At 54.7% G+C, this 23,305-nt stretch overlaps 10 protein-coding genes across 10 annotated transcripts; 3 read left to right on the top strand and 7 right to left on the bottom strand.

Moving 5' to 3' along the window:
* Positions 1–23: 23 nt before the first annotated feature.
* Positions 24–1,033, bottom strand: QBC33DRAFT_101303 (uncharacterized protein). The gene is made up of 3 exons (XM_060421846.1): positions 578–1,033; positions 408–472; positions 24–319 (listed from the first exon to the last, which is right to left on the bottom strand). Exons 1-3 carry the CDS (start codon positions 780–782, stop codon positions 161–163), a joined length of 429 nt encoding a protein of 142 aa, XP_060282694.1. The 5' UTR covers positions 783–1,033; the 3' UTR covers positions 24–160.
* Positions 1,034–1,997: 964 nt separating this feature from the next.
* QBC33DRAFT_101203 (26S protease regulatory subunit 6B-like protein) lies at positions 1,998–3,675 on the top strand. Its single transcript, XM_060421845.1, has 3 exons — positions 1,998–2,323; positions 2,390–2,488; positions 2,544–3,675. Exons 1-3 carry the CDS (start codon positions 2,127–2,129, stop codon positions 3,511–3,513), a joined length of 1,266 nt encoding a protein of 421 aa, XP_060282693.1. The 5' UTR covers positions 1,998–2,126; the 3' UTR covers positions 3,514–3,675.
* Positions 3,653–4,428, top strand: QBC33DRAFT_101195 (uncharacterized protein). The gene is made up of 2 exons (XM_060421844.1): positions 3,653–3,958; positions 4,071–4,428. The coding sequence occupies exons 1-2, from the start codon at positions 3,791–3,793 to the stop codon at positions 4,257–4,259; spliced, it is 357 nt and encodes a 118-aa protein (XP_060282692.1). The 5' UTR covers positions 3,653–3,790; the 3' UTR covers positions 4,260–4,428.
* Positions 4,429–4,494: 66 nt separating this feature from the next.
* On the bottom strand, positions 4,495–6,240 carry QBC33DRAFT_101186 (vesicle coat protein). The gene has a single exon (XM_060421843.1). The coding sequence runs from the start codon at positions 6,112–6,114 to the stop codon at positions 4,633–4,635; it is 1,482 nt and encodes a 493-aa protein (XP_060282691.1). The 5' UTR covers positions 6,115–6,240; the 3' UTR covers positions 4,495–4,632.
* Positions 6,241–8,609: 2,369 nt separating this feature from the next.
* Positions 8,610–11,958, bottom strand: QBC33DRAFT_578842 (tyrosine-protein phosphatase 1; the record flags this gene model as incomplete). The annotated part of the gene is made up of 4 exons (XM_060431097.1): positions 8,610–8,698; positions 10,037–10,076; positions 10,251–11,544; positions 11,576–11,958. The coding sequence occupies 4 exons, from the start codon at positions 11,956–11,958 to the stop codon at positions 8,610–8,612; spliced, it is 1,806 nt and encodes a 601-aa protein (XP_060282690.1).
* Positions 11,959–13,052: 1,094 nt separating this feature from the next.
* On the bottom strand, positions 13,053–15,686 carry QBC33DRAFT_541167 (uncharacterized protein). Its single transcript, XM_060428137.1, has 6 exons — positions 15,416–15,686; positions 14,950–15,218; positions 14,827–14,881; positions 14,542–14,761; positions 14,332–14,471; positions 13,053–14,266 (listed from the first exon to the last, which is right to left on the bottom strand). The coding sequence occupies exons 1-6, from the start codon at positions 15,541–15,543 to the stop codon at positions 13,399–13,401; spliced, it is 1,680 nt and encodes a 559-aa protein (XP_060282689.1). The 5' UTR covers positions 15,544–15,686; the 3' UTR covers positions 13,053–13,398.
* A 135-nt stretch (positions 15,687–15,821) lies between these two features.
* Positions 15,822–17,034, bottom strand: QBC33DRAFT_541164 (uncharacterized protein). The gene is made up of 2 exons (XM_060428136.1): positions 16,230–17,034; positions 15,822–16,174 (listed from the first exon to the last, which is right to left on the bottom strand). Exon 1 carries the CDS (start codon positions 16,778–16,780, stop codon positions 16,241–16,243), a length of 540 nt encoding a protein of 179 aa, XP_060282688.1. The 5' UTR covers positions 16,781–17,034; the 3' UTR covers positions 15,822–16,174; positions 16,230–16,240.
* Positions 17,035–17,080: 46 nt separating this feature from the next.
* QBC33DRAFT_541162 (GNAT domain-containing protein) lies at positions 17,081–18,018 on the bottom strand. Its single transcript, XM_060428135.1, has 2 exons — positions 17,825–18,018; positions 17,081–17,742 (listed from the first exon to the last, which is right to left on the bottom strand). Exons 1-2 carry the CDS (start codon positions 17,944–17,946, stop codon positions 17,166–17,168), a joined length of 699 nt encoding a protein of 232 aa, XP_060282687.1. The 5' UTR covers positions 17,947–18,018; the 3' UTR covers positions 17,081–17,165.
* Positions 18,019–19,157: 1,139 nt separating this feature from the next.
* QBC33DRAFT_101069 (peptidase M20 domain-containing protein 2) lies at positions 19,158–20,960 on the bottom strand. The gene is made up of 2 exons (XM_060421842.1): positions 19,840–20,960; positions 19,158–19,761 (listed from the first exon to the last, which is right to left on the bottom strand). The coding sequence occupies exons 1-2, from the start codon at positions 20,706–20,708 to the stop codon at positions 19,407–19,409; spliced, it is 1,224 nt and encodes a 407-aa protein (XP_060282686.1). The 5' UTR covers positions 20,709–20,960; the 3' UTR covers positions 19,158–19,406.
* A 154-nt stretch (positions 20,961–21,114) lies between these two features.
* On the top strand, positions 21,115–23,301 carry QBC33DRAFT_101047 (sterol uptake control protein 2-like protein 4). The gene has a single exon (XM_060421841.1). It carries the CDS (start codon positions 21,282–21,284, stop codon positions 23,037–23,039), a length of 1,758 nt encoding a protein of 585 aa, XP_060282685.1. The 5' UTR covers positions 21,115–21,281; the 3' UTR covers positions 23,040–23,301.
* The last annotated feature ends 4 nt before the right edge of the window (positions 23,302–23,305 follow it).

Genomic DNA, 23,305 nt, shown 5'->3' with positions numbered 1-23,305 from the left:
GGCATCCCCTGGATAGAGTCCATAGCAAGCTGCCTGCTAAAAACGATCAAAAACGCAAAACGCAATTCCGAACGCCGGAGTGTGAAGGATGTTCTCGTGAGAAAGGCAGATCTAGGATCGCTCGTGTGTGCTGGATGGACAATGGGTGGCTTTCGACAGTTTATTTGGGCAGCATCTTCTGGATTTCCTCATCGCTGAGCAAGATCTCGTGCACCGGCTCTCGGCGGTTCTCGAGGGGGACATAGTCGCAGTCCATGTAAGATGGCAAAAATATCTCGGGGTTCCATATGAATCCTTGGCTAGAGGAGAGGTAGGAGATCTGGTCCGGTCAGCCCTGGTTAAACGGTTGAGAGAGGGACAAAGAAGGGAGACCGAGGAGAATGAAATAGACGGAAACGGAAACTCACCAGCCTCGGTTGGCCATCATCCCCAACATTGATAGTTGTGCACTCTTGCTTGGAAATCGCCGGGCCTGTACGCTAGTAAGTAAGAGAACACTTCAAGGCTGGAACATCCGCTTCTGGGATTAGCCGAAAACAAGGGGCGGTGAGCTCCTAAACTCGACAGTATTACTTACTTAAAAGACTTGGCCGTCGGTGGTGTGTCATTCCCTGCCTCTTTGCCGAGTTGGGACTGACCTTTGCCGTCGGCTCAGGGGTGCTTGGAGAACTCGAGTAGGACGACGACGAGCTGGCAGCCGGCTTCGGAGCCTGTCGTGGGTGAAGGCGGTCGTACTCCATGGTACTGGCAGGGCCGGTTGGGATGGCCATTGACGAAGACATTGCGAGTGAGGAGGTCTGGACCGAAGGCGATTGGTGACGGTTTGCACGGTGGTGAGAGTCGGAGGTCAAGAATGGAATGCTGATGATGATGATGCTGCTGCTACTACTTCCACCCGAAGACAGTGCAGAGAACAGGCTGAAGAGAGAATCATTAATCCCAACAGAGAGACGAGAGAGGAAAAGGGGTGGAAAGGAGAGACGGTGCCGTCGGGCCTTTTGGCAACAATCGGTGAGGCTTCAGTGTGATGTTGGGGAAGGGGACTGAGGCCTGGTTGGGATGGAACTGGAAGGCTGGCTAAGGCAGACACAGATGGAGATGGCCACTGCGAGATCGCTGTTAGTGCATGAGTCACTGAGGCAGACCTGGCCACCGTTTGGGTGGTGAATAGGCGCGAGCTTGGGCAGGGATTAGAGGGGTAGCTGCCTAACAGTTATGAGTTGCACCAAGGGTGTGAATCACACGCCTTTGCATCATCATCAGAGTGCTCCTGCATTAACGCAACATGGGTGGCAACGAGCCACACACCTTAAATATACGGATACACTTCGGGATCAGGTGGAGGCCCCATCATAGCCAGTCTGTGAACCTACCTAGTATCTTATTAATTACCGTATATGATGGAACGTGTACCCAGAGCTCCCACTGTGGTGGTGCGCAGCAACAATCAACCTTTATGGAGGTACCCGGCATGCTCTCATACCTTACGTGGGTCCTCTGAGCTTCTGCATGTGGGGAACAGAAGGTACAGAGTAACTAGGTACCTAACTACCGGCTTCCATGTTCACTTGATCTGCGGCGGAAATCGAGCTACGCTACCTACCCAACCATGTGCCGTAGTTATTTCGCAATCCAAAGCCAACGTTGGTATGTAGGTATGTCTCTATCTGAATATCTCGATTCTGTAGGTACGCCATCTTGAAACAAAATGGGGTCAAGTGGTGGACTATGTAACGCCTTGTGGAAAACGGAGAACCTTTGGTTGAGGCTGGGATATCCTTGTAACCTAGGTACCTATACGGATAAATATGCCTCAGGCCGTTCTCCAAGTGGAGGGTTGCCTCAATTGGTTCGCGCGTTCACGTGATATGACACGTGGCTACGAGTTAAGGCTGTGATGAACGGAAGGCCACCACCAATGGTACGTACTGCCGCACGCCTCACGCAACCTACCTAGAATCCATCGACACCTGTCGTCTACGAAAAGAATTATCGCAACTTCGTAACCTTCTCTCTCAATCTGACGCTGCCAGCTGCGCTTATCACGGCACTGACTCTCATATCACTTGCCTATTCAGTCGTCGCTAAAGCACTAGCACCAGGCAACGTCGCCGAAACTGGTCAAAATGGGAGACATTCTTGTTGAGAATCCCGTTAACCACATCCAACCTCAGAAGAAGACAGTCCTGTCAACCATCCCTAGTATCGAGAACTTTGAGGGCGTTTCAACAGAGATTGGGGATGACTATGCTGCGCTGAAGAAGCTACAACGACAGCTTGAGTATATCCAGCTTCAAGAGGAATACATCAAGGATGAGCAAAGGTATGTCTCGGAGGGCCCAAGTCTTGGTAAACATGATTTGAAACGAAGCTCACCCACCATTGACAGGAGTCTCAAACGGGAGCTCGTAAGAGCCCAGGAAGAAATCAAGCGCATCCAGAGCGTACCGTTGGTCATCGGTCAGTTCATGGAGGCGATTGACCAGAAGTAAGCTCCCCAGAAATCGACTTCCTCTCTTCTTCGTCTGACCTTTCACCCCTAGCACCGGAATCGTCCAATCTAGCACAGGCAGCAACTATGTCGTCCGTATCCTCAGCACGCTCGACCGCGAGAAGCTCAAACCCTCTTCCTCTGTCGCTCTACACCGTCACTCCAACGCCCTGGTCGACATCCTCCCTCCCGAAGCCGATTCCTCCATCGCCATGCTAGGCGCCGACGAGAAGCCGGACGTCACCTACGCCGACGTTGGAGGGCTCGACATGCAGAAGCAGGAGATCCGCGAAGCCGTCGAGCTGCCTCTTACCCACTTCGACCTGTACAAGCAGATCGGCATCGATCCCCCACGGGGCGTCCTACTCTACGGCCCGCCAGGCACCGGCAAGACCATGCTCGTCAAGGCCGTGGCGAACAGCACGACGGCCAACTTCATCCGCGTGGTGGGATCCGAGTTCGTGCAGAAGTACCTCGGCGAGGGCCCGCGAATGGTCCGCGACGTGTTCCGCATGGCGCGCGAGAACTCGCCGGCCATCATCTTCATCGACGAGATCGACGCCATCGCCACGAAGCGGTTCGACGCCCAGACCGGCGCCGACCGCGAGGTGCAGCGCATCCTCCTCGAGCTGCTCAACCAGATGGACGGCTTCGACCAGACCGCCAACGTCAAGGTCATCATGGCCACCAACCGCGCCGACACCCTCGACCCGGCCCTGCTGCGCCCGGGCCGCCTGGACCGCAAGATCGAGTTCCCCAGCCTGAGGGATAGGCGGGAGCGCCGCCTGATCTTCACCACCATCGCCAGCAAGATGAGCCTGGCGCCAGAGGTCGACCTCGACAGCTTGATTGTCCGCAACGACCCCCTGAGCGGAGCCGTCATTGCCGCCATCATGCAGGAGGCCGGGCTGAGGGCTGTGCGGAAGAACAGGTACAACATCATCCAGACCGACCTGGAAGATGCCTACTCGAGCCAGGTCAAGGGGTCCAGTGACGAGAACAAGTTCGACTTCTACAAATAAGGGGTCGGCCTGTGCTCAGAACGCCTGGGAAAGTGTTCTCTGGGTGGGGGTCGGTGCCGGCTGGGTTCGATCGTGGGTGGGAGGAGGCGTTGGGTTACTACTACATTGGAGTAACCGGTAGGAACCTCGAGTTAATAATCCCGTGGGAGGTTGGAATCTAGCTGGAAGCTGGAAGCGCAAACAAACCCATCAAGACTGGAAAAGAGCTACCGGTGTATCTTAACCAGCGGCCCGGGTGTATAACATCTTAGAGTCCGGAGCTTCACGAGGGGACAAAATGTTAAAAACCTGTACTTCTAATTTCTCTATCCCTAGTCCATTGCCATGGATGCCATTGCGGCGTGTCTATCCGTTCCGTTTCCTGTTTCCCGCCCTCATGTGTACAATGCAGGTTACAGCCATCATGAGCAAGTTGCCCTGCTCCATAATCATCCATCGAAATCCCAGAAAAGAAAACCTCGCCTTCAGCTGGAGACACGCTGCATACACTTCCAAAAAAGCACCCTCAACTCCTCGCTCGAAAGAAACGAAGAGGTAAAGGGAGAGAAAAAGAAAAGAAAAGAAAAAAAAGAAACCCAAGACGCGCCGAGAAAAAGCACGAGTACAAACATGGTACTGTACATGAGAACAACCAGTCCAAGTGTGTGCCCTTTGGAAGACACAGCCTCGACCTTGCCCTCTCTAAACCCTCTCTCCATACCTGCCGCCTGTATATTGGGTATATCCTCCGTCCTCGAGTCCCATAGACACCCTACCGTCCCTTTCCGCCACAGGGGCTTCTCGCGAGAGATACCCACGGTCACTGTGGTACAGATCGATCGCCATCTCCGGCGCCATCATTAGCATTACCCATTTCCCATTACTCATTATCGTCCTCTTCTTCTTCTGCATCGTCTTCGCCGGCTCTCTTCGTCGGCCCCGTCGCTCGAATGGGTAGGTGGGTATGTGGGTACTGCAGTACCCGGTGTAAACATAAAAGGGGAAAGAGAAAGAGCGAAAAGAGGCTGGGTTACCTCGCCAAGTACACAACGGAAGACGAGCCTATTCGTTATGATGGTAGTAGGACTCGGTCATTGTCCATGGCTCACTCTCCCTGCTTGAAATCGCAAGTGACGGTACTCAAGAGCTCAGTGCAACTCCCAGCTCCAGCAGCAGCCTGACGAATCTCGAATGAAGCTCGATGAAGAAGTCGGGCAGGCCGACGAGTTCGGCAAGACCGCGCTGCTTGAGGGAGACACCGGAGCCGCCAAGGCCGCCACCCATGCGCCTGGACAAGCCGCCCATGCCCCCCGTCAGGAAGCTGCCGCCCCCACCGGCCCCTGTCTGGACGCCGCCGAGATCGGGCTGGGAGCCGAAGCCGCCGTAGCCTGGGTTGGGGACGATGGGGCTCTCCGATCCCGCGCGTTCGGCCTCGGACTCGGCCAGGGTCTGGATCCAGGCCGCCATATCGCGGAACGCGGCGGCGATGAAGCTAAAGGTTTTCATGGCGAGATGCTCGCGGTGCGTGCTCAGTGCCAGGAAGGCATATACCCGCTTGTGTCCGCGAGCATGGACGTCCGGGATGCGGAAGATATAGGCGGTAGTATAGCCAGTCGTGGGGTCGCCGAAGAAGATGGGCCCTCCGGACGCGGCCGAACCGGGGCTGTGCGTCGTGACGAAGGCGGGCGTTACTGGGGAGGCGGTCGGCGTAGATGATGCGCTCGACGAGCTTAGCATGCCGGTTGCAGGTGGCCGAGGGAGTGTCTCGAACGAGAGTGTTCTTAGGCAAGAGGCGCGGACGATGGAGAAGGTGGAAGGAGTGACTGGTTCGTGAGTCGAGGTGTAATCGAGATAGTGAGTGTGGCCGTTTGATTGCGACATGGTGCTCGTGGTGGACCGCGAAGCCATTGATACCGTGGTACCGGTGCGACGGTGGGCCGGTCGCCGTGGCGGCTGAGCCTCATCTTCGGAAGGCGATGAAGAGGATGCGTTGGAGCTAAGCGTTGACGAGCCCTCTGCGCCGCTGCCATATACCCTAGCGCAAGGCGCACGAGTCCGGAGAGTAGGCCCTCGGTCCGGGCGAGAGTCGATGGCGGCACCCTTGGAGCCGTTTGGGGACTCTTGGCGACGGGGAAGAGTCAGGGCACAGTTCTCGCAAGGGCCTGCCCGTCTAGTAACGTAGTCATCGTAAGTTCTCCGGAAACCGGAGTCATGTCGTGGTTTCTGTTGTTGGGATTGCTGCTCAGAGAAGTGGCGAGGGCTTTGGGGAGTCTCGATAGCAGAACCATATCCAGCCACTTGGGCCGACCTTAGCAGGGCTGCCCGATGAATTTGAGCTTCCTGTTCAGATGCCGGCATAGACGAGCTACGTTGGGCTCCAGCAAGCCTCACGCGACGGAGAGATTCGGTCATAGGGGCGGTTGTATGGGCTGAGGCAGTGGCAGGACTGCTGGTCCGGGGCCGGTCGCCTGCGCCTGCACTGCCGGTGACAGAATAAATGGGCAGGTCATCATCGTAGCAGACGCTACATGGGACTGGAAGACCTTCAGTGACCATCAGGGGAGTTGGGCCGTGGACATCGCAATAGTGAGCCAGGCAAAGCTGTAAGTCGGAAATTAGCATGTTTGCAGCTGATCTCCTGTGATGATAACATCAAAAATATCTCGGGCGGTGTCGGGTGGGCGGTGAGATGGAGTGAAGATGTCAAGCCAGCTCTTTGAACAACAAAGCTGGAGGGGTAGGGCCGGGACGTGGGGGCCTAGAATAAGTATGGGAGGATGGAGTGACAGGGTGGGTGGTTGTGCGGCAGCACCAAGCATGGGGCGGCAAGGGATGCGGACTGCAGAGTAAGCCAGCCAGTTGGCTGACGTCTTTATGGCTTTGTGTGACATTAAAAGCTCTTTCAACGAAAAAGCAGTGACAGAGCCAACCACTATTAGTGGCCATGTTCCATGTTGCTGGTTTTGGCAAGCATGGGGGGCGGGGGAGGGGGGTGAACGTGGAGATGCATATTGGGAAGGTGAGGCTTGTAAGGCGGCGAGGCGGTGAGGTGGTGGTATGAGGTGGGTGAGGCGAATGGAGTGATGCTTAGGGTGGGGTGAACCAGAGGAGTGGGATTTTTTGCGAGTGACTTTCACGTGCTTGACCCATTGACCTATCCAAGGTTTTGGTGGTGCAAGGAATGGCAAGTGCTCATAATGAGACAATAAAAGGCTCCCAATTGAGGAGGAGGCATCTTGGGAAGAGTGTTCAGAGGGAGGATTACTTACGATCGACGTCATGATTGCTATCTTATCCGTTGGCCTGTCTAGGACCTCGAGGCAGGGAGGGGAAACCGGGAGGGGAACCGGGAGGTGAACCAGGGAGGGGAAGTGGCTGGAGGTTGAATCTGGGCTCCTAGGGACAGCAAAAGAAGGTGATAGCGAAGCGAAGTGTGAAGAGGCGCGTCGGCGACGGCGACGGCGACAGTGACGGAAGACGGGGCCAGAGGCTGAAGGTGAAGTCCGGAAGTAGAAGTAGAAATTGTGCGGCCGCTGCAGCAGCACAAGTGTCCCGCCGCACCTCTTGGAAGCTTTAGCTTTTAGTCAGGGCGCTGCGCCAGCAGAGAAGGTGGTGGCCAAGGAAGGATTGCGGGAGCCCACGATTAGTTCAGAGAATCGTGGGCTGGGCGCGAATTCCGTGTTGCTGGTAGCCGGGTGAATTTGGAAGCCAGGGTGGGGGTCATAACGTCGGGTCGAGGTCCAGTGGGAGGAGCAGTGAGAGGAAGCTAGGTAAGTGACGGGATATGAAGAGTGGTGGTTTTCAGTCCAATATGCCCATGCCCATCTCAAGTCCATGCAATAATTCTCTGGTCGCACCGCAGCCTCTCTGTCATCCGACCTAAGGTAGACGAGGCCCCTAGGGGGCAGGCAGATGATACAGGGAAGGAGGGGTGTCGTGAGGGCCTGCGAGTAAGGGCTAAGTAACCGAGATCGAGATTGGTAGCCGGTCGCCGGGGGTGTAGGAGAGTCAAGACTCGAGGTCGTCGAGGTCGTCGAGGTCGAGGTCGAGGTTAAGATTGAGGTTGAAGGCCACCGTCCAGGAACCGGGAATATGGGCCTCTGATCGAACCACCCTTTTATTATTAGTCCCTTCCCAGCTCTCGCCCAAGTCCAAACCCGGAGGGAGGGGCAGACGAATGTCGGCTTTAAAGAATTGTTCCAGAAGGATTCCTGGTTGGAATAAAAGGGGGGCGATTTGATCCGGCACTGCGGATCCAATGCCTTATCCAGTAAGCAGCCAGGGACCCATGGAGGGGTGAGCTGGCGGGGGGGCAATTCGAATAATCTGCCTTCCTATTGGACGACGAGAGCAGATGGGTTGGAAAAGCACATTGCTCAGGAAGGCAGGTATACGACCTACCTTGGATATTATACTTCGATCGGATCCGTACGGGATGATGCACCCAGCTTTGATTATCTCCCGATGTCTCTAATCCCAAAGGCAAGATCTCTTCGGGTCCTTCTCGGGCTATTTCCGCAACACCATCGAGCCATCGTAGCTTGAGCAGGGAATGAGAGGACCTGTTGGTCTGAGGGTTCGGCATGCGATCCCCTGTCGTTCTCCTTGGGAGGAGTTTCATTCCGGAAAGGCCTACCGCCTAACATTCAGCTTGTCGCATCGCATCCCATCTCCCACCATCTCACAATGCTCCCGCTCTTTTGTCATTTGCCATGACGCGATTAATACCTAGCATGGTGGGTCGGATGCTTTTCGGACCCACTCTACTGATTATCGTCACAGTGAGACCGCGCCTGAGCTAAATGTCAAACCCACAGCGCTGGGGGGGCATACGACGCCGAGTGCCCTGGCATTCCCGCCGTCTGTCTGAATCTGCCGGATACCGCGACTCTGGATCTTCGGTTACCTTTCATCAAATCTTAAAATATACTACTACGTAGTATGTAGAGCTATATCCGTATAGATGTAAAGAACAGAAAATAAGAGAGAGAACCTACCTGGGAGAGTGGGCAAAGTTAATGCGCCGTGAAGCAAACCAACCCACCAACGAACAATTCATGCCACTACACATGTAGATAGAGAAAAACGGCGGAGGCAGCGCTTCCACGGGTTAACTTTTACGGGTTAAGATTACCCGTCCAGATAACCCTGGTCTTGTCTGCCGCTGCGTCTGTTCGTTCTGTGACGCTTCGCTCAGGTGAGGGCGCTGTGACGGTGATGTGACCGGCTTCCGAGTCCTGTTATTTTAGAGGAAAAGGAAAAAAGGCCTCAACCAGAGAGTCCCCGACCGCAACACGTCTCACTGAAATCAAAAAAGGTTACCTAACTGGCGCGGGAAGCCCCCCACCATCATTGCCCATTCTGCATTAGCAAGCGCAAAGTCCGTGGGTCAACCGGTCAGACACCGTGGGCAGGCTAGCACATGGCAAACCCGCCAAATGTGACGGGACCCCATGTCACCCCCTCGTGCCGTCCGAACTGCTGGTTCGCATCCGTGCATCTGCAGCAAAGCACTGCAGCAAGCAAGGAAGGGGGGAGAGACGGGACGAAGGAAAAGTAGAAAAAAACCTAACAATAGCGATTGCAAAAAAAGGGCTTCCCAATGCGACCACGTTCGGAAAGTGGGCCGTCGTTCAACGGCTGAACCAGGCACTAAGGCAAGGCACGCCGGCTCTTTTTGGCTTCTTCCTTGAGACCCCCTGGACGAGTCCATGTCCAAATCTGGAATCTCCTAAACCCCCGCCCGTCCCTTCCCCCTTCCGCCCCTCCCCCAAATCTCCGCAACGCCGTCCCGGAAATTTCTGGACCCTCGCACAATGCGCCTGGGCAGGCACTTCAACCGCCCAGGTTACACCAAGCTTGTCTACTGTCGTCCCTTTTGGGGGCCCTATTAGCCGCCATCGAAAAGCGGTCCGACTTCCTTCCTCCCGTGTCGCCCGGTTCGCCGCTGAGGGTGCAGCGGTGGGGCGGGAAGGGGAGGAAACTTTGGACGAGGCGACCCGTGCCGTCCCCGCAAAACCCTGACTGCCTAAGTACAATACCACGTAACCTACCTAACTCTTGGAAAGGTTCTTTCACATGTGGAAACTCCATACCCTGTGGTGGATAATCATACACACGTGTCTTAAACCACCAAAAATTCATCACGGGCGTATGATAGCCGAGTCTTCTAGAAGCCTAGTGTCTATGGGTTCTTCTTCTCCCGAGGAAATTGGCTCTGATCCCCAGCACACCTTCTTATCTCTGGGGGATAAAATGGACGGACGGACAAAACAGGAGCATGATGACGCGCGGAAGGGAGTCTGTAAGAAGCTGACGATGATGCTTAGGTTCCACCCTAAGCGTGCCATGCACGAGCCCGCGGTACAACGACGGGATAAACTGCCTGCCCGTCCCTTAACCGCTGCCACCATCGAGTGGAAGGTGAAAGATAGGGGGGATACCATGTAGAATAACTGCACAAACCGTTCCCCTCCCCTGACCATGGTGTGCAACAAGATACCCGACGCCGTATTGCGGAAAAGTGTATGTCTAAAACCCGTACCCTGCCGTTTCAACCTTCGTCCCCCCCCCCCCCCCCCCACCTGGCAATGCCGTTCTATTGTGAATGTCTGATTAGGTCTTGGATGATACTAGGCCAAAGTTGGTGCCTGCCCTGTGCGGCTGTGCCGTAGTCGATTCATGCGCAGTCGTAGTTATCGTACACACAAAATCCCAAGATTTCAAGGCTGACGGCTGCTTTCAACAAACGGATCAACCTCCAGTCTCTTAGCTGCGGGTTCCCCGTCATTGTACTTGTCTTGCCAGAGCTTTCGCATGACCTGGTAGATGAACAGGTACTGTGACTCGGCCTGCACCATGGTGCGCCGCTGTTCGCGGAGCTGGTTGACCGTGTTGAAGATGGGGTCGTCAGCCTCCTCTCCCTTGTCTGGGCCATCATCGCCCTCGAAATCCGACCCTGACCTTGGGGGCATTGGCGCCGCGTGTAGGTCGTCACAGTGCTCGAGGGCGCCGGCATTCAACTCCCGAATTAGGTGCTCCAGTGCGATGAACGTTCCGCTCCGGCCCACACCTGCGCTGCAGTGGACGATGCGCGGGTTGCTGGGGCTGCTGTTCTTCTCGCGGGACAGCCGCATTAGCGTGAAGAAGTTGTCGAGATTCGCCAGGTTAGGGACGCCAAAGTCGGGCCACTCCTTGAAGAGGAAATGCCAGATGATCCGTTCTTCTGCTTCGCCACCATTCCTCCGTTGAGCCTCATCGGGTTCGCGAGAGTCTTCGTACCGGGAACCCAGTCCCGCCGCTCCTTCGGGGGGGACGTCTACCGTGGGGGACTTCATCTTCACGTCAAGGTCTTGGTCGCGAGCCATCGGCTCAGGGGTGGCTGTGGTCGCCGTGCCATTTCCGGTGGCCGTACCGTTGGTGCTTCCCCCAGTAGTTGGCCTATTGCCACGGGACACCACTTGGACGACAAGCTTCCGTAATTCGATCGCATCGCCGGCTGGTGTTTCCTCAATCTCTTCGCACCGTACCGTTGCCATGAAGCCGTCGCCAAACTCATCGCGGCTGTTGATTTCCATGGGCGGGTCCTCCTTCCGCCGGGGGAAATACTGGAAGCATTTCTCAACGTTCGACTCGTGCGTCTCGGTCAACATGACGATAACCCCAGGGCTCTCCATCTGTTCAACGACCATGCGCCATACGTGATCTGCCGACGCCTGTTTCGGGCCCTGCATGGCAATGTACCTGTCAAGCTGCGCGCTCGCATCCTCAGTCGTGCTGCTTCGGGCAGCCGTCGGGGTCAGGACGATGGGCGACGCGTTAATGTAGTCGACGTGGCCGTGAGGGACCTGGAGCTTCACTCGGTTGTTATTCCACGGTTGTATGTTCATGTAGCGATCTAGCGGCTTCAGGTGAGGGCCGGTCACGCGCGCCCAGCGGAAGTCGGGTGACTGGTTCTGCACCGATTGAAGCAGGCGATTACGCTCCAGCCAGAGCAGCTCCTGGAACTTGGACTCGATCTCTGTAGAAGTTTCGGTATGAGTTAACGGAAAGCTCGCAACAACTGCACCACCGGGCCGAATACCCACCCTGCTCGCTCAACTCTAGAAACGCCGGCATCTTCGGCGGCCCCGAGGATCCGGAGGTTGTGGCTGTCTCGCCCGTGTTTTCCATGGCGGGCGCATAAGGCGGCGCCGGTCGTGCTGTGGCAGCGTCATGATCGGCCCCGGCAATAGTAGCTGGTGGGTGAGGCAGCGATGCCGGAGGGGAGTCGCGTGCGCGCTTGTGTGACGAGCGCAGGTGGAAGCCGCGAAACGGGCTCAGCTTCTGGCTGGGTCGTGATGGCGCGCTGGGCTGGAGGCCCCCCGGAGGCGGTGTTTTCTTGCCCGACGTGTCAGCCTTGTGCGACGCTTGAACAGGGGTCGCGGCATCCTTTTTGTTGCGGCGCAAGCGTGGAAAGTGGTCCATGGTGGCGGTCTGGTTGATGAGAGTTGATGGGAGATGGGGGCAGCAAACGAGTCGTGTGCGGATGACAAAGTACGGAGACTCCAGGGTGGGCAGGTGAGAAGCTTAACAAGTGTCTCAGATGCCGAGCCGTCGCGCGCTTCGGTCGCAGAATGCAAGGGATGGCTGGACAAGAGAATGGGAGAAGACAAGGCAGCCGTTTTTTTAAAAATAGCCGAATCCACTACACCACCTAGGCAGACGTAGTTCCCTTCCCTAATTCAGCCCGATGCCGGTCCAGACAATCAATCGCTCGGAGGGTTCGATATTCGGTATTCAGGACGAGGATGGCCGAGGCGGGAGGAAGCTTATCATGGTTGACGTCGGAGCGCAGCTTGGAGGATCGCTTTTCAGGTCACTCATCCCGTACGGTTTGGGAGAGGAGGTAGGTGGTTTCGAAGGGGGTTCCGGGGAAACTTAGACCAGGAGGTAATGTAATGAATGGCAATGGTGGTGGCGTTGGTGATGGAAAAGGCCCCCCATGACGATGTTTTTAGGCAATAGAGCACTGACCATTAGCACTCCATAATTAGCACTCCGTAATTAGCACAGGGCATGTTGCTGTGTGACCTAGGTTGGCCCGGACCACCCGAGTACATTATTACCACAAGGAGGAAATAAATCTAGCTAAGCCAGTAAAAGACACCAACTATTTTGGGTCACCTATGAGCAAAGACGCAAAGTGCGGAATGAGGGTCTTGCCAGGTTTTACAGCCTTGTTAAGAGTTGGTAATTAATTATAGCTGTAGCAAAATTCTCTTCTTAATACTCAGCATCCAGGAAGACTGCATACGTTTTCATACTGTTCCAGATTCTCAAGGTAAGTTGGCAACTTTGTGTTCGTTCTGATACAAGCCTTTTTTCATGGCGTAACTTTGCTCACTCTCACATCTTATTTTCGTTCGATGGCAGAAATGGATGTTAATTATATCAGCGTCATTGGCTATGCGGACAATGAGGAAACTCCGCCTGGAATGGGAACAACTATCGAACCAAGAGCTAACTTAGTTTGGGCGAGAACGCTGGGAAGACTGACTCATTGAGGTTGAATATTGGGTGTAATTATTATATGGTTTATTTCATTAAGAAGCATCATTATGGAGGAGGAGTTCAGAATAGGATTTGACTACTCATGTTATTCTTAGAACCCTCGACCACAATTAACAAATTCGAGATTTCTTCAAACCGCGCTCAGAACGCTCCCATCTCCTCTCAAATCGTACCGTGCAACCTCATTGTAATGGGATCAAACGGTTCTCCAGGATGCCAAGAAACTGACTACACATATTGGACTCTTCTCAGAGTACAAGGGCTAGAGAAAGCGCTTGACAAACTCTGCACGGTGGACTGGATAATAATACTTGATAGAACGGGGGATATCTCCCATTGAGGACAATGCTAGCCTCACTCACTCCGGGTAGCCGTTTCCCACAGAGCCTCCGCCACCGCTTCTCCCAGGAAGATGTCCGGCCAAACGACCCTCGCTAGCGCGCCTCGGGCTTCCACCCATTGAGTCACGTTGGCAGCCTCGCTCCAAGACCGGATACAGTCGTCGAACCGGGTCTCCAGCAACCGAAAGGTAATGTCGTAGGCCCCTCTCTGGGCCTTGGCCAGACTGAGGGCCCCCGTAAAGACCTTCCAGAACCACAAGTCTCGACTGGTCCCTCCCTGGTCCCTCATTCCCTGCTCGGCCCGGTCGATGTCTCGCTTCAGGATTAGGAGCACGCGACGGTGAAGCCGGCTTTCCATCGTCTGGCCGGCGTTCCAAAGGTCCAAGACGCAATTCAGATATAATCCGGCGGTGGTGGCGACACCAGACCAGGCAGACATGAATCTCTGCCGTGGTTTGCCTCCCGGCACCGTTTCCTCACCGCGACGAGAGAGGGAGAGCACATGAGTATTAACAAAAGCAAGGAGAAGCCTGGTTGGACCACCATCGTTCCACACATGGCTCGAAGGGGGCGTACGGCCATCGGCAGGTGGACTGAGCTGTCTGTGATCGATCATTCTTGTAATGCTCTCAAGGCAGCTGATGATGGGGTACGCGTCAATGTCCCGGGGCTGCCTCCCCGGCGGCGGCAGGCCAAAGAAATGGGGAAACATACGCATCGCCTTGAGCCTGTTGTTGAGTCCCCCGGTTTCCTCCTTATGCCACGTCTTCATTGCAGACGCTACCTCGTCAGGAGCGGACTCGCGAATAGGGCCCGTGGGATCGTAGAAGGAGGGAACTTCGTTGAAGCGACTCTTGAGACCGTGGACGAAGTTGTATGCCCTACACATTGAGAGCATCCAGCGTCAGGAAAGCAGGCCGTAACTGTGTTTATCAGCATTACTCACAAAATAAGGTATCGATCCGCAAGCTCCTCATCCACGTTTTTGATATCATGGATACTACCCTCTTGCGGCTCCCTGATCTCCATGAATGCCATGAGGCCATCAAGATGCGTTTCAGCTGTGGTCAGGTTGCCGAGACAGCACTGGGAAACAGAGCATTTGTTTAGCACTTTGCAATAATCCAGTCTGGAGAGGGATGGTCGCGTGTCCTACCTCGGCGAAGCAGAGAGTGGCAATCTGTCTTACACAGAGCGCGGTCGCCCTCGCATGCGAATCCGCGAGCCATCCATTGACCATACGCATGCTCTCAACCTTGTGGAAGAGAAAAGTGGACTCGTAATCCTGCAGCTTGCCGGCGTTCCAGGCATAGTGCACGCCCGCAATGAGGAGCGTGTTGCGGAGTGCGCATGGGTCGTGAGCAACCAATGCGACGCTACGGAGCCTCCGGTTAGAAACTTTAAGAGGTGGAAGGAATGCAAGCTCACAGACTAAACCTACCAATCCTCCATTCGATCTCTCGGCATGACGCCGAAGGCTTCGCCTACTTGATAAACTAATATCATGCGAGTTAAGCCCATGTCTCCCAGGATTTCAACGGATCGACACAGGAGAATCACTCACAGTAATGGAAGAGCTCCCTCGACTTGAACGGCATCTTGATTGGGAGGGTATCGAAAGGATCCATAGCTACGCCTGGGACTAGTTGCCAAGACGTGGTGGGCGAGGAAGAGGAGGATGAGGAGCTTGAGGATGACCCTAAGACTCCTCCCTGGGCAACCCAAGGAGCCTGCTCCCATGGCGGCAATGGCTTACCTTGAGCTCTGCGCTCACGGAGTGGGAGCTTAATGGGGCCATAGTCGCAGGGCTTCTTCGCAACTAGACAGTTGTTACTGTTGCCGAGCCATGAGGGGTTAGCTCAGAGCTGAGGTAGGTAGGTAGTAGGTACCTAGGTAGCTTGCACCCAAGGCGGTGACAGGAGGCGACAGGAGGCAACAAGGGGGCAGGGAGGTTCTATGCGACTACGAGCTGCTGCGTCTATTCGACCGAAAAGGGTAAGAGGGTAGGGGTCAGAGGAGGAGTTAATTACCAAAACGGGCGCCGCTCGTCACACCGAATATGTCGCTGCTTGCAAATGACACATCCAGTGCGGCTTCGAGAATGGGATTGCCGTGTCTTCTTCCCCTTGGCGTCAGTATTGTTTACTTCCGTTTCCATTATGCGCAAAGGCGGCCCAGATCTTCCGATGGGGCTCACCAATCTCCGCAAGCGAAGCAGAGGAAGGTGGTCTCGAGAAGTGCTGCACGGATGACGTTATTACATAATGAGAAGGATTGTTTTATGCATGCAGCATTGGACAGTTGAGTGCTTGGAGCTACACCATACTGGGCAACATCAACGCTGGGAGATGATAGGCTTGCTGACTAACCTTGCTGACTAACCTTGCTACTAAGACGCCAAGTCGACTGCATTCTTGCCGCATCACCATGTCTCTCGCAAGCTTAAATGCACGAGGTACAGCTAAAGCCGTGTTGGTCGTGTCAGTCTGCCTTGCCACCGTCGGCTACGGCATCGAGATCTACATTCCCGTCTGTGCTTACTCGTGCGGATCCCTATTCAGCAGCAATCTGATCGGCCGAACATGGATATTTGGCATTTGTCAACGGCTACTCAAAGTGCAGGGTCTCGAGTAACTCAGCAGTAGTACCAGCTACTGCCTCGAGAGCCTCGCCATCCATGACTCCGTCGACGTAGCATTCCCCAACAACAATGTACGTTCCACGACCCGTTGGTCGTATGACAAATGGCACCTCCGCGCCAACTAGGACGCATATAGAATCCCCGGACTGTGAGTTGAACGGCACTTGTGCAAAGCGGCCATTTTCGGTGACACAAAAATTTAGCTTCGACATCGTCAATGCCATACAGTTTCGTCAACCGTGGTTGAAAAACTCGGTTTGGTGACTGGATGTTGCTGTCCCATATCGGCATCCCTGTCTGCCGCCGCGCAGTCGATCGCCCATTGTATGTAGCGTGGAAACTCGCATATTAGCTCCGGAGAGAGGCGGTTGCGCATGGAGTCTATACCGCACACCATTGTACGCGAGAAGGCCATGGTGAACTCCGGACTAACGCTGCGGGAAACTGGCGCTCCGGACCCAAGGCCATGGCCAAATGCAAGGCGATAGCAACCCTCAACCCACTGGAGGAGACGATTATGACTCCGCTCCAGAATGGGATCTGAGAGGATATGCCATTGCAGGTCACCTGGCGCTGGTCCTGCGCATTGCCCCAGCAGTACGAGATGGACTCGAAATCCAGGGGGGGCATCAAGGGCGGTGGTCACAAGACGTAGATGGACGGGATCGGTTCCGCTGCCAGGATGGACGGCCATCAGGCGGATAGTCCGTGGGGCCGTGATGGCTGTGTATTCGTATGTCGTGTTCGAACCCATGGTTGACGTTGACGACGGCTGGAACGACTTGAAGATGGAGTCTTAGGGGCACCAACTGAAACGATGACTGGGCTGCCGTGATTTAAGGATTAGGGTTATCAACCGTTTCGCGAGAAAAGAATGGAGTGGCTTGCTCAAGTAATAAGTGAAAACAGAGCAGAAGAGCTACTTATCATTACAAGTAATTATAAACCTGGGTGATGTTGGGGGAAAATATGGCAAACGCTGGCGCCTAGTAATTAATTTAAGACGTGTATCATCTGCACTTTTCTTTTATCCACGCCGCCTTTTTCTTTTTCTTCCATTTCTTATATATGTATATATATACAAAAGCGTGTCTTGGCAGGCATCTCTCTCTAGGATCTCAAGTTGTCCAGTCCCACCATCACTCTAATAGATGCATGCCAAAAATATGAAGACTACTCCGCTCTTGCCATTCTCCAGCAAGGAAAATAGCTTTCCCAGTCCACTCATACACACCTCTTTTTGTCATTCCAGTCTTGTCCATCACTCGCAGGCTCGCCGGGTTACCTTCATTCACAATTGCTCTGACGTAAAGCTTCGAGAAAGGTGTCCAAAAAGATGGCGCCCTCTTGCAGGACTCAAACACTGCCTCGATCGACTCGGTCGCGTATCCTTTACCCCATGCGGTGGGTAAGAACAAATATCCGAGTTCAACGGTCAGTGTCGTAGTCGCAGCCGCAACCGGTAACTCGAGATCCTCCGGCAACGCAAGGCTGCCAGCATCCAACGATTTCAGAGACACAAGGCCGACGAATTCTGTTGCTTTTTTGCCTTGATCTGCAGGTTGCGGTTCGCCTTCGACAAAACCGCCTGTCGGCTCAAGGACCCTGTGCACAGCATAGGCGACTCTGTATGTGTTTTCTGTTCCTTCATTGGTTGGCAGAAATCCTTTTATGACCTCCTCTGTGTCCTCGATGGACTTTGCCTGGCCATGGATACTTCACAACGTCAATTGTGAAACCAACTCGACGAAACGAATCTCGACATGAGAAAAACGGAGTAACGAAGAGCACGCCTTACCTCCACCATACAGCCTTTTCATTGCTGCGCAGCTCATGAAGCCACTCGAGCTCTGGACTCCCTCTTTCTGCTTTCGTGATGAGAGTTAATTTTAGCCGTGGTGTGAAGATAATCGGCTCCATCGGGTCGTTCCGCTGCAACGCTTCCTCACTTCAGAGGCGATTGGCAGTGTCGACTGGTCCAGTGCGTGTTTTGTTCCCCTCACATCCGAGTCTCGGGTGAACTTCTCATCCGAGGTTCGCTTAAAAAGCACGCAATACGGAGGGTCTCTGGGCCACACCTAGGTTGGGATAAGGTGCGGCTTGAATTAGTCCTCCAAGTGCTGGAAAAGTCGCCAACTGCTGAAAGATTAGGATACTCACTCAATACCTCAAGTCTTAACTGAATTTAATTTTACTATAGTCATGCACTTAATAGTGTTTTCAATTTGCCGTTAACTTGGCCTCTTAGGGAACCTTACTTTGAACACTACCTAGCCTTACTTGACTACCTGCCACAACATTAAAAACCGGAGAACACACTCTTGGATACACCAATATAATCTCACCCGATAGACCCCCTTCCTTCACATTATTCTGTCTTTAGGACTACCGTCCCGTGCCCCTTGCCTTTACCCTCGAAGGTAATTACTGCCTCGCCCATTGGCCATTTCCCATCAACGTCCACCATGGGTCTGACTAGTTGAGCGAGAGACTAGTCTCACTCTCACTTCTGGTCTCGCTCTCACTTCTGGATAACCATGGCAGCTACGAAGGTGGCACCTGTGGTATGGATCAATGGCTTCCCCGGTTCTGAAAAACTCTCCGTGGCCACGTCACTCCAATGTTGGATAAAGAGGCAGTTCTTTTAGACAACCATCGGTCCTGCCGCTTGATCAGTTGACATGTGAGTAGTACAGCCCTGAGTAATGATCTGGGGAGACTGGGCTTGCTTAGGAGGTTTGTTGATATTTACATTATACCCTTATTTTTGGCTGTTAATAGCTACATTTACTCCCTTTTTGAAGGGGGATAATATATATTCTTCTTCGAAGCGGGGGATATTGTGTTTCCTTTTACTAGGTTGCTGCTTTGATGTTACTTTCCAATTAAGACAACCGAATTCAATTTTACTACAGTTGCGTACTTAATTGTAGCCAATTACCTTAACGTTTTAGCTTTACCTTTCTAGCCTTTTCTCTACCTAATTATTATTTACTGTAACGGGTAGGACCCGAGAAGCACGACGATGATCAGTCTGACTAACTTATACAAGGTGGCTATTCGGCAGGGGTTTCGAGTAAGAGTGCCGCAAAGACAGAATCACTAGTAAATTAGGTACGGAATTGTCTCAAGGACTCTTGCAGCCAAAACTTAGATTAAGCCTGCCTTCGCAAACCTTCAGGCAGACCACCACGCCCCTTAACTCATGGCTTGGACTAGTCCCGGGCTCTGAGCCAGGGCGCGGATGCCCGGTATTCAATTGATCCAGGCCGCGGTCCATAACACTGGACCTGGTGACCAGATTGGGGTCATGTTCTGGCTGTTATAATTACAAGTGATTCTTTAATTCCCCAATCCAACAGATCATCGATTATTAGATCCTAACTGTCGGGGGTATTGAAATCTTCCCGCGCCCCGCTTGCAAGAGAGTCATCTGTAAGAACCCTCAACGCCAGCATCGCCATCCCCTTTGCGCAGTTCATTGCTGCTACATGTGCTTCATCGGTAGCAGCAGCAGTAGCAAACTTTGGGTTGTGGGCAGCCGCATCTGGCGCGGTCGGAATGGTGAAAGCTCCGTGGAAGCTAGGCACCAAGTATGATACATTGCCCATGTCAGTGGATGCATTGAATGGTACTGTTTGATCCAGCATAACCTTCTCGCCGATCTTAGCCATGTCCTCAACGTATGTCTTGCACAGAGACTTGTTTGCCCTCAAATCCATGTAGGTAGGCGCGCTAATGCAGCGAAAAGAAAACATGGCGTCAGTAAGTTGATCGTTTTTCACAATAGAAGGACGAAGAAGCGGGACGCACAAGATGTAGTTAACCGTGCACCCGGATGCAAGAGCGCCGGCCTCTAGGCAAGCCTTGACACGGGCCAGGAGCTTATCGGCGCGCGCGACGGTGGCACTTCGCACGTTCCAGTTCATCCGGGTGTAACCGGGGATGACGTTTGCCACGGTACCCCCAACCTCGATGACGCCGTGGATCCTCTCGTCCGGGCGTATCTGCTGCCGAAGCATGCCAACACTGGCATACGCCGCCACTGCGGCATCTAGGGCGTTGGTCCCCTTCCACGGCTCGCCGCCCGCGTGCGCCGTCGCGCCGTGAAACTCGACCTGGAACTTGTGGCTGCAGATCAGCTTGAGGCCGGCCAGGCCGGAGAAGTTGTCTTCCGCGGCGCCAATCTGGTGCGAGGCCGTCGGGTGGGCCATGATGGCCGCGGCGACGTCGTCGGGCGGGTTGAAGGCGCCGGCGTCGATGAGCCGAGCCTTGCCGCCTCCGCCCTCCTCGGCCGGCGTGCCTAGTATCCTCAGGCGGCCTGGGATGTGGAGGGTGGACATGGCATGGGCTGCGCTGAGGAAGGTCGCGAGGGACGACGTCGCGATCAAGTTGTGGCCGCAGGCATGGCCAATGTCCGGTAGGGCGTCGTATTCAGCGCAGACGACGACCTGACGGCCGCCGGAGCCCAGTGTGGCTTCAAAACTGGTATCTAGGCCATATGTTTTCCGCTTAACCTGGAAACCTCTCTTTTCCAGGAATGAAGTGAGGGTATCGTGGGCGAAGAATTCGTTGAAGCCGGTCTCTGGATTATCATGAAGAGCTTTGTTGATCACGCGGAGCTCGGGGCTCAGTTCGTCAAGGTGGTTATTAACCAGTGCGCGAGCTTGTTCGATATCCATGACTTAGGATTAAAAAAAAATACCAGCTTATTAAAAAACACGGGGAAACAAGGGGAAGGGCTGGGAGGGGGGAAGGGGGCACGAAAGTTTGAGTTGGGAAGCAGGAGAACGTTGGAGCTGAACCATGCTAAGAAATTGTGCATGACGTGGATGTTGTTGTATAAGAACACACTTACACACATACTTTTCCCAATCAAGTCCACTTGATATCGAAGATAGTACCCCATAATCTGTGTAGAATCGGGGTTCCCGATGTTGCACTCAACCCCTCAGCCGCTAGCGTGGGGGGTTTCTGCGCTACGGCATAGTACCCGGTAGTGTAGCTTCTAGCTCAGTGGGGATAGCCGATCATCGGCAAAACCATCAGCTCCGGCGCCTAGAATGACGTATCATTTGCCCTTTTCCCCTTTTCCCCAACCCCTGATTATGTCCGGCCACGCAAATCCAACACATTCTCTCTCTCTCTCCATTCATTCGGGTCGGTCCCCCACAACCATCCCAGCCTTTTAATCACATTATCTTCCAAGCACCAGAGATGGAATACGTATAGGTGATTAAAAGGCCCCACACAAGATGGAACAAGACCAATCAACAACGGTGGCGGGGAGTCTTGTTTGTGGAGAGGGCCGAAGCGGACCCCGTTCGAGGAGCGGATGCTGGACCTGCCGGACTAAGAAGGTCAAATGCGATGAGCAGCGACCCCATTGCCGGCGTTGCACACGACTGAAGCTGCTGTGCGATTATGCACCCCGCACGGGAGGCACAGGAAATCTGAGATTGAGGCTGGCCAAGTCCAGGGCGTGGGTGGTGATGGGACCTAGCCGACCATCGGCTCCCGGTTCGCCGACAACCTGGGCTCAGCAGGCAGCATCGACGAGGGCGCTCGTGTTGCCGGTGCAACTGCCAGAGCTGCCGACCTGCGCGTCATCGCTGGAACTGAGCTCGGCCGACCATGAGGCGATACGCTACTACCGGACGACGTTTGCCCGGATCCACCACACCAAGAACCCGGACTACTCGCTCTTCTCCATCATATTCAACATTGCAGAGCGCGAGCCGATTGTCATGCGCGTGCTGCTGGCCCTGGGGGGGAGGGAAACCGAGTTCCGGCGCAAGAGCTCCCCCGCGGCCGAAGCATCCCCGGCCCGCTGGACGCCGCTGCAGCACTATTCTGCGGCGCTCCGGCTGATGGCCGACGCCATTGGCAGTGGAGACAACGGTGGGCCGCTCGACACCGACGTCATCTGCGCCGCCCTGTACCTGATGGTCTTGTACGAGGAGAAATACGGCGACGCCAAGTGCTCGGGCCTGTCCAACCACCTGGCCGGCGCAGCCATGATATTGAAGCACCGGCTCCAGGATTTGCCTCGCCTAATTACGCCAGCATCTGCTGGTAGGAAGACGAAGATGGTAGCCCTGGCTCGAAAGTGCCCGTCCGGAACCGGTGGGGGTGGCCGGATGCTCTCGCTTGTCACGGCTCGTCTCCTAGTGTGGATCGCACAGAAAGACTCGGCCGCGTCTACGTTTGGCGTCGGAGGGCAGCTCAATGCTACATTCCACCATCTCATGGCCGGCATGTCCCCTATGGAGGCCCTCGAGAGCGTCCACCGCTTTTCCAACCCGTTATATCGTACAATGTGGGCCGATGCCTACCCCCAGTCCGAGCTCGTCGACGATGTTGAGAACCGTACTGTGTTCGAGATGCTCGGCGAATGCTGCCAGTTGCGCTTCATGAATGCCCAGCTCGGGTCGCTCAACCTCGACGAGGCCCGGCAACGCGCCCCGGCAGTGGAAGCTGCTCTGCGGCAGGTAGGCCAACGCTATTTCGATCTCCTTGAGGTGGCGACAGAGTTGTCCACCGACACGGATAACTCGCACAGACTAGTTGCCAACATTCGTGCCATTGTGCCCCATTACCACGCAGCCGTGGTCGAATACCTCAGCATGGGGTTGGGCGGCACTAACGCTAACGTCGGGGAGAAGGAGAAGGAGATGGACATGGAGATGGACATGGAGATCGGGGATTTGACCCGCTCGACCCCTCACATCCGCGCTATTATCAATCTGGCCTTCCAGGCGTTCAAGCACCAAGGTGACGAGGCCATGGTCCGCATCGCCTGGCCGCTGTTGATAGTGGGCCTCGAAACCGATGACATGCTGCACCGGGATTGGATCGTTGCCCGCTTCCGGGGCATGTGCCACCTTGGCCAGAACCTGGCCCGCGCGCATAAGTTCCTGGTCGAGACCTTGCAGATGCAGGCCCAATTGGGGCACAGGGTCAGCGTGCGAGAACGGTTCCAATCTGGGGAGGTAGAGCTCTTTGTGATTTAGTCTACTGAGGTACGCTTACAGTCCCCCGGTCTCGCCTCTGCGTAGGTTTAAAAACGGATATCCCACTTCCCCCAGTTCCTCCCAATTGTCCGGCCATTGGCTGGGCACTACCTAGCTGGTGGCGCGTCGGCTACTGTTAGGTGGACCCGGCAGTATCAGTCGGCTAATGATTGACATTTGCAGCTACTGCGTACGCTAGTGCACACTACTCAGTACACTAGCAGTGACTAGTTTGTCGGCTTCTCATGCTTGATTCATGTGGATCA

Source organism: Phialemonium atrogriseum, assembly GCF_030411735.1.
Source record: "Phialemonium atrogriseum strain 8032-3 unplaced genomic scaffold QBC33scaffold_15, whole genome shotgun sequence".
NCBI lineage: Eukaryota > Fungi > Ascomycota > Sordariomycetes > Cephalothecales > Cephalothecaceae > Phialemonium > Phialemonium atrogriseum.
The sequence above is the reverse complement of the archived record's forward strand: the minus strand, read 5'-3'. Positions and strand labels throughout refer to the sequence as shown.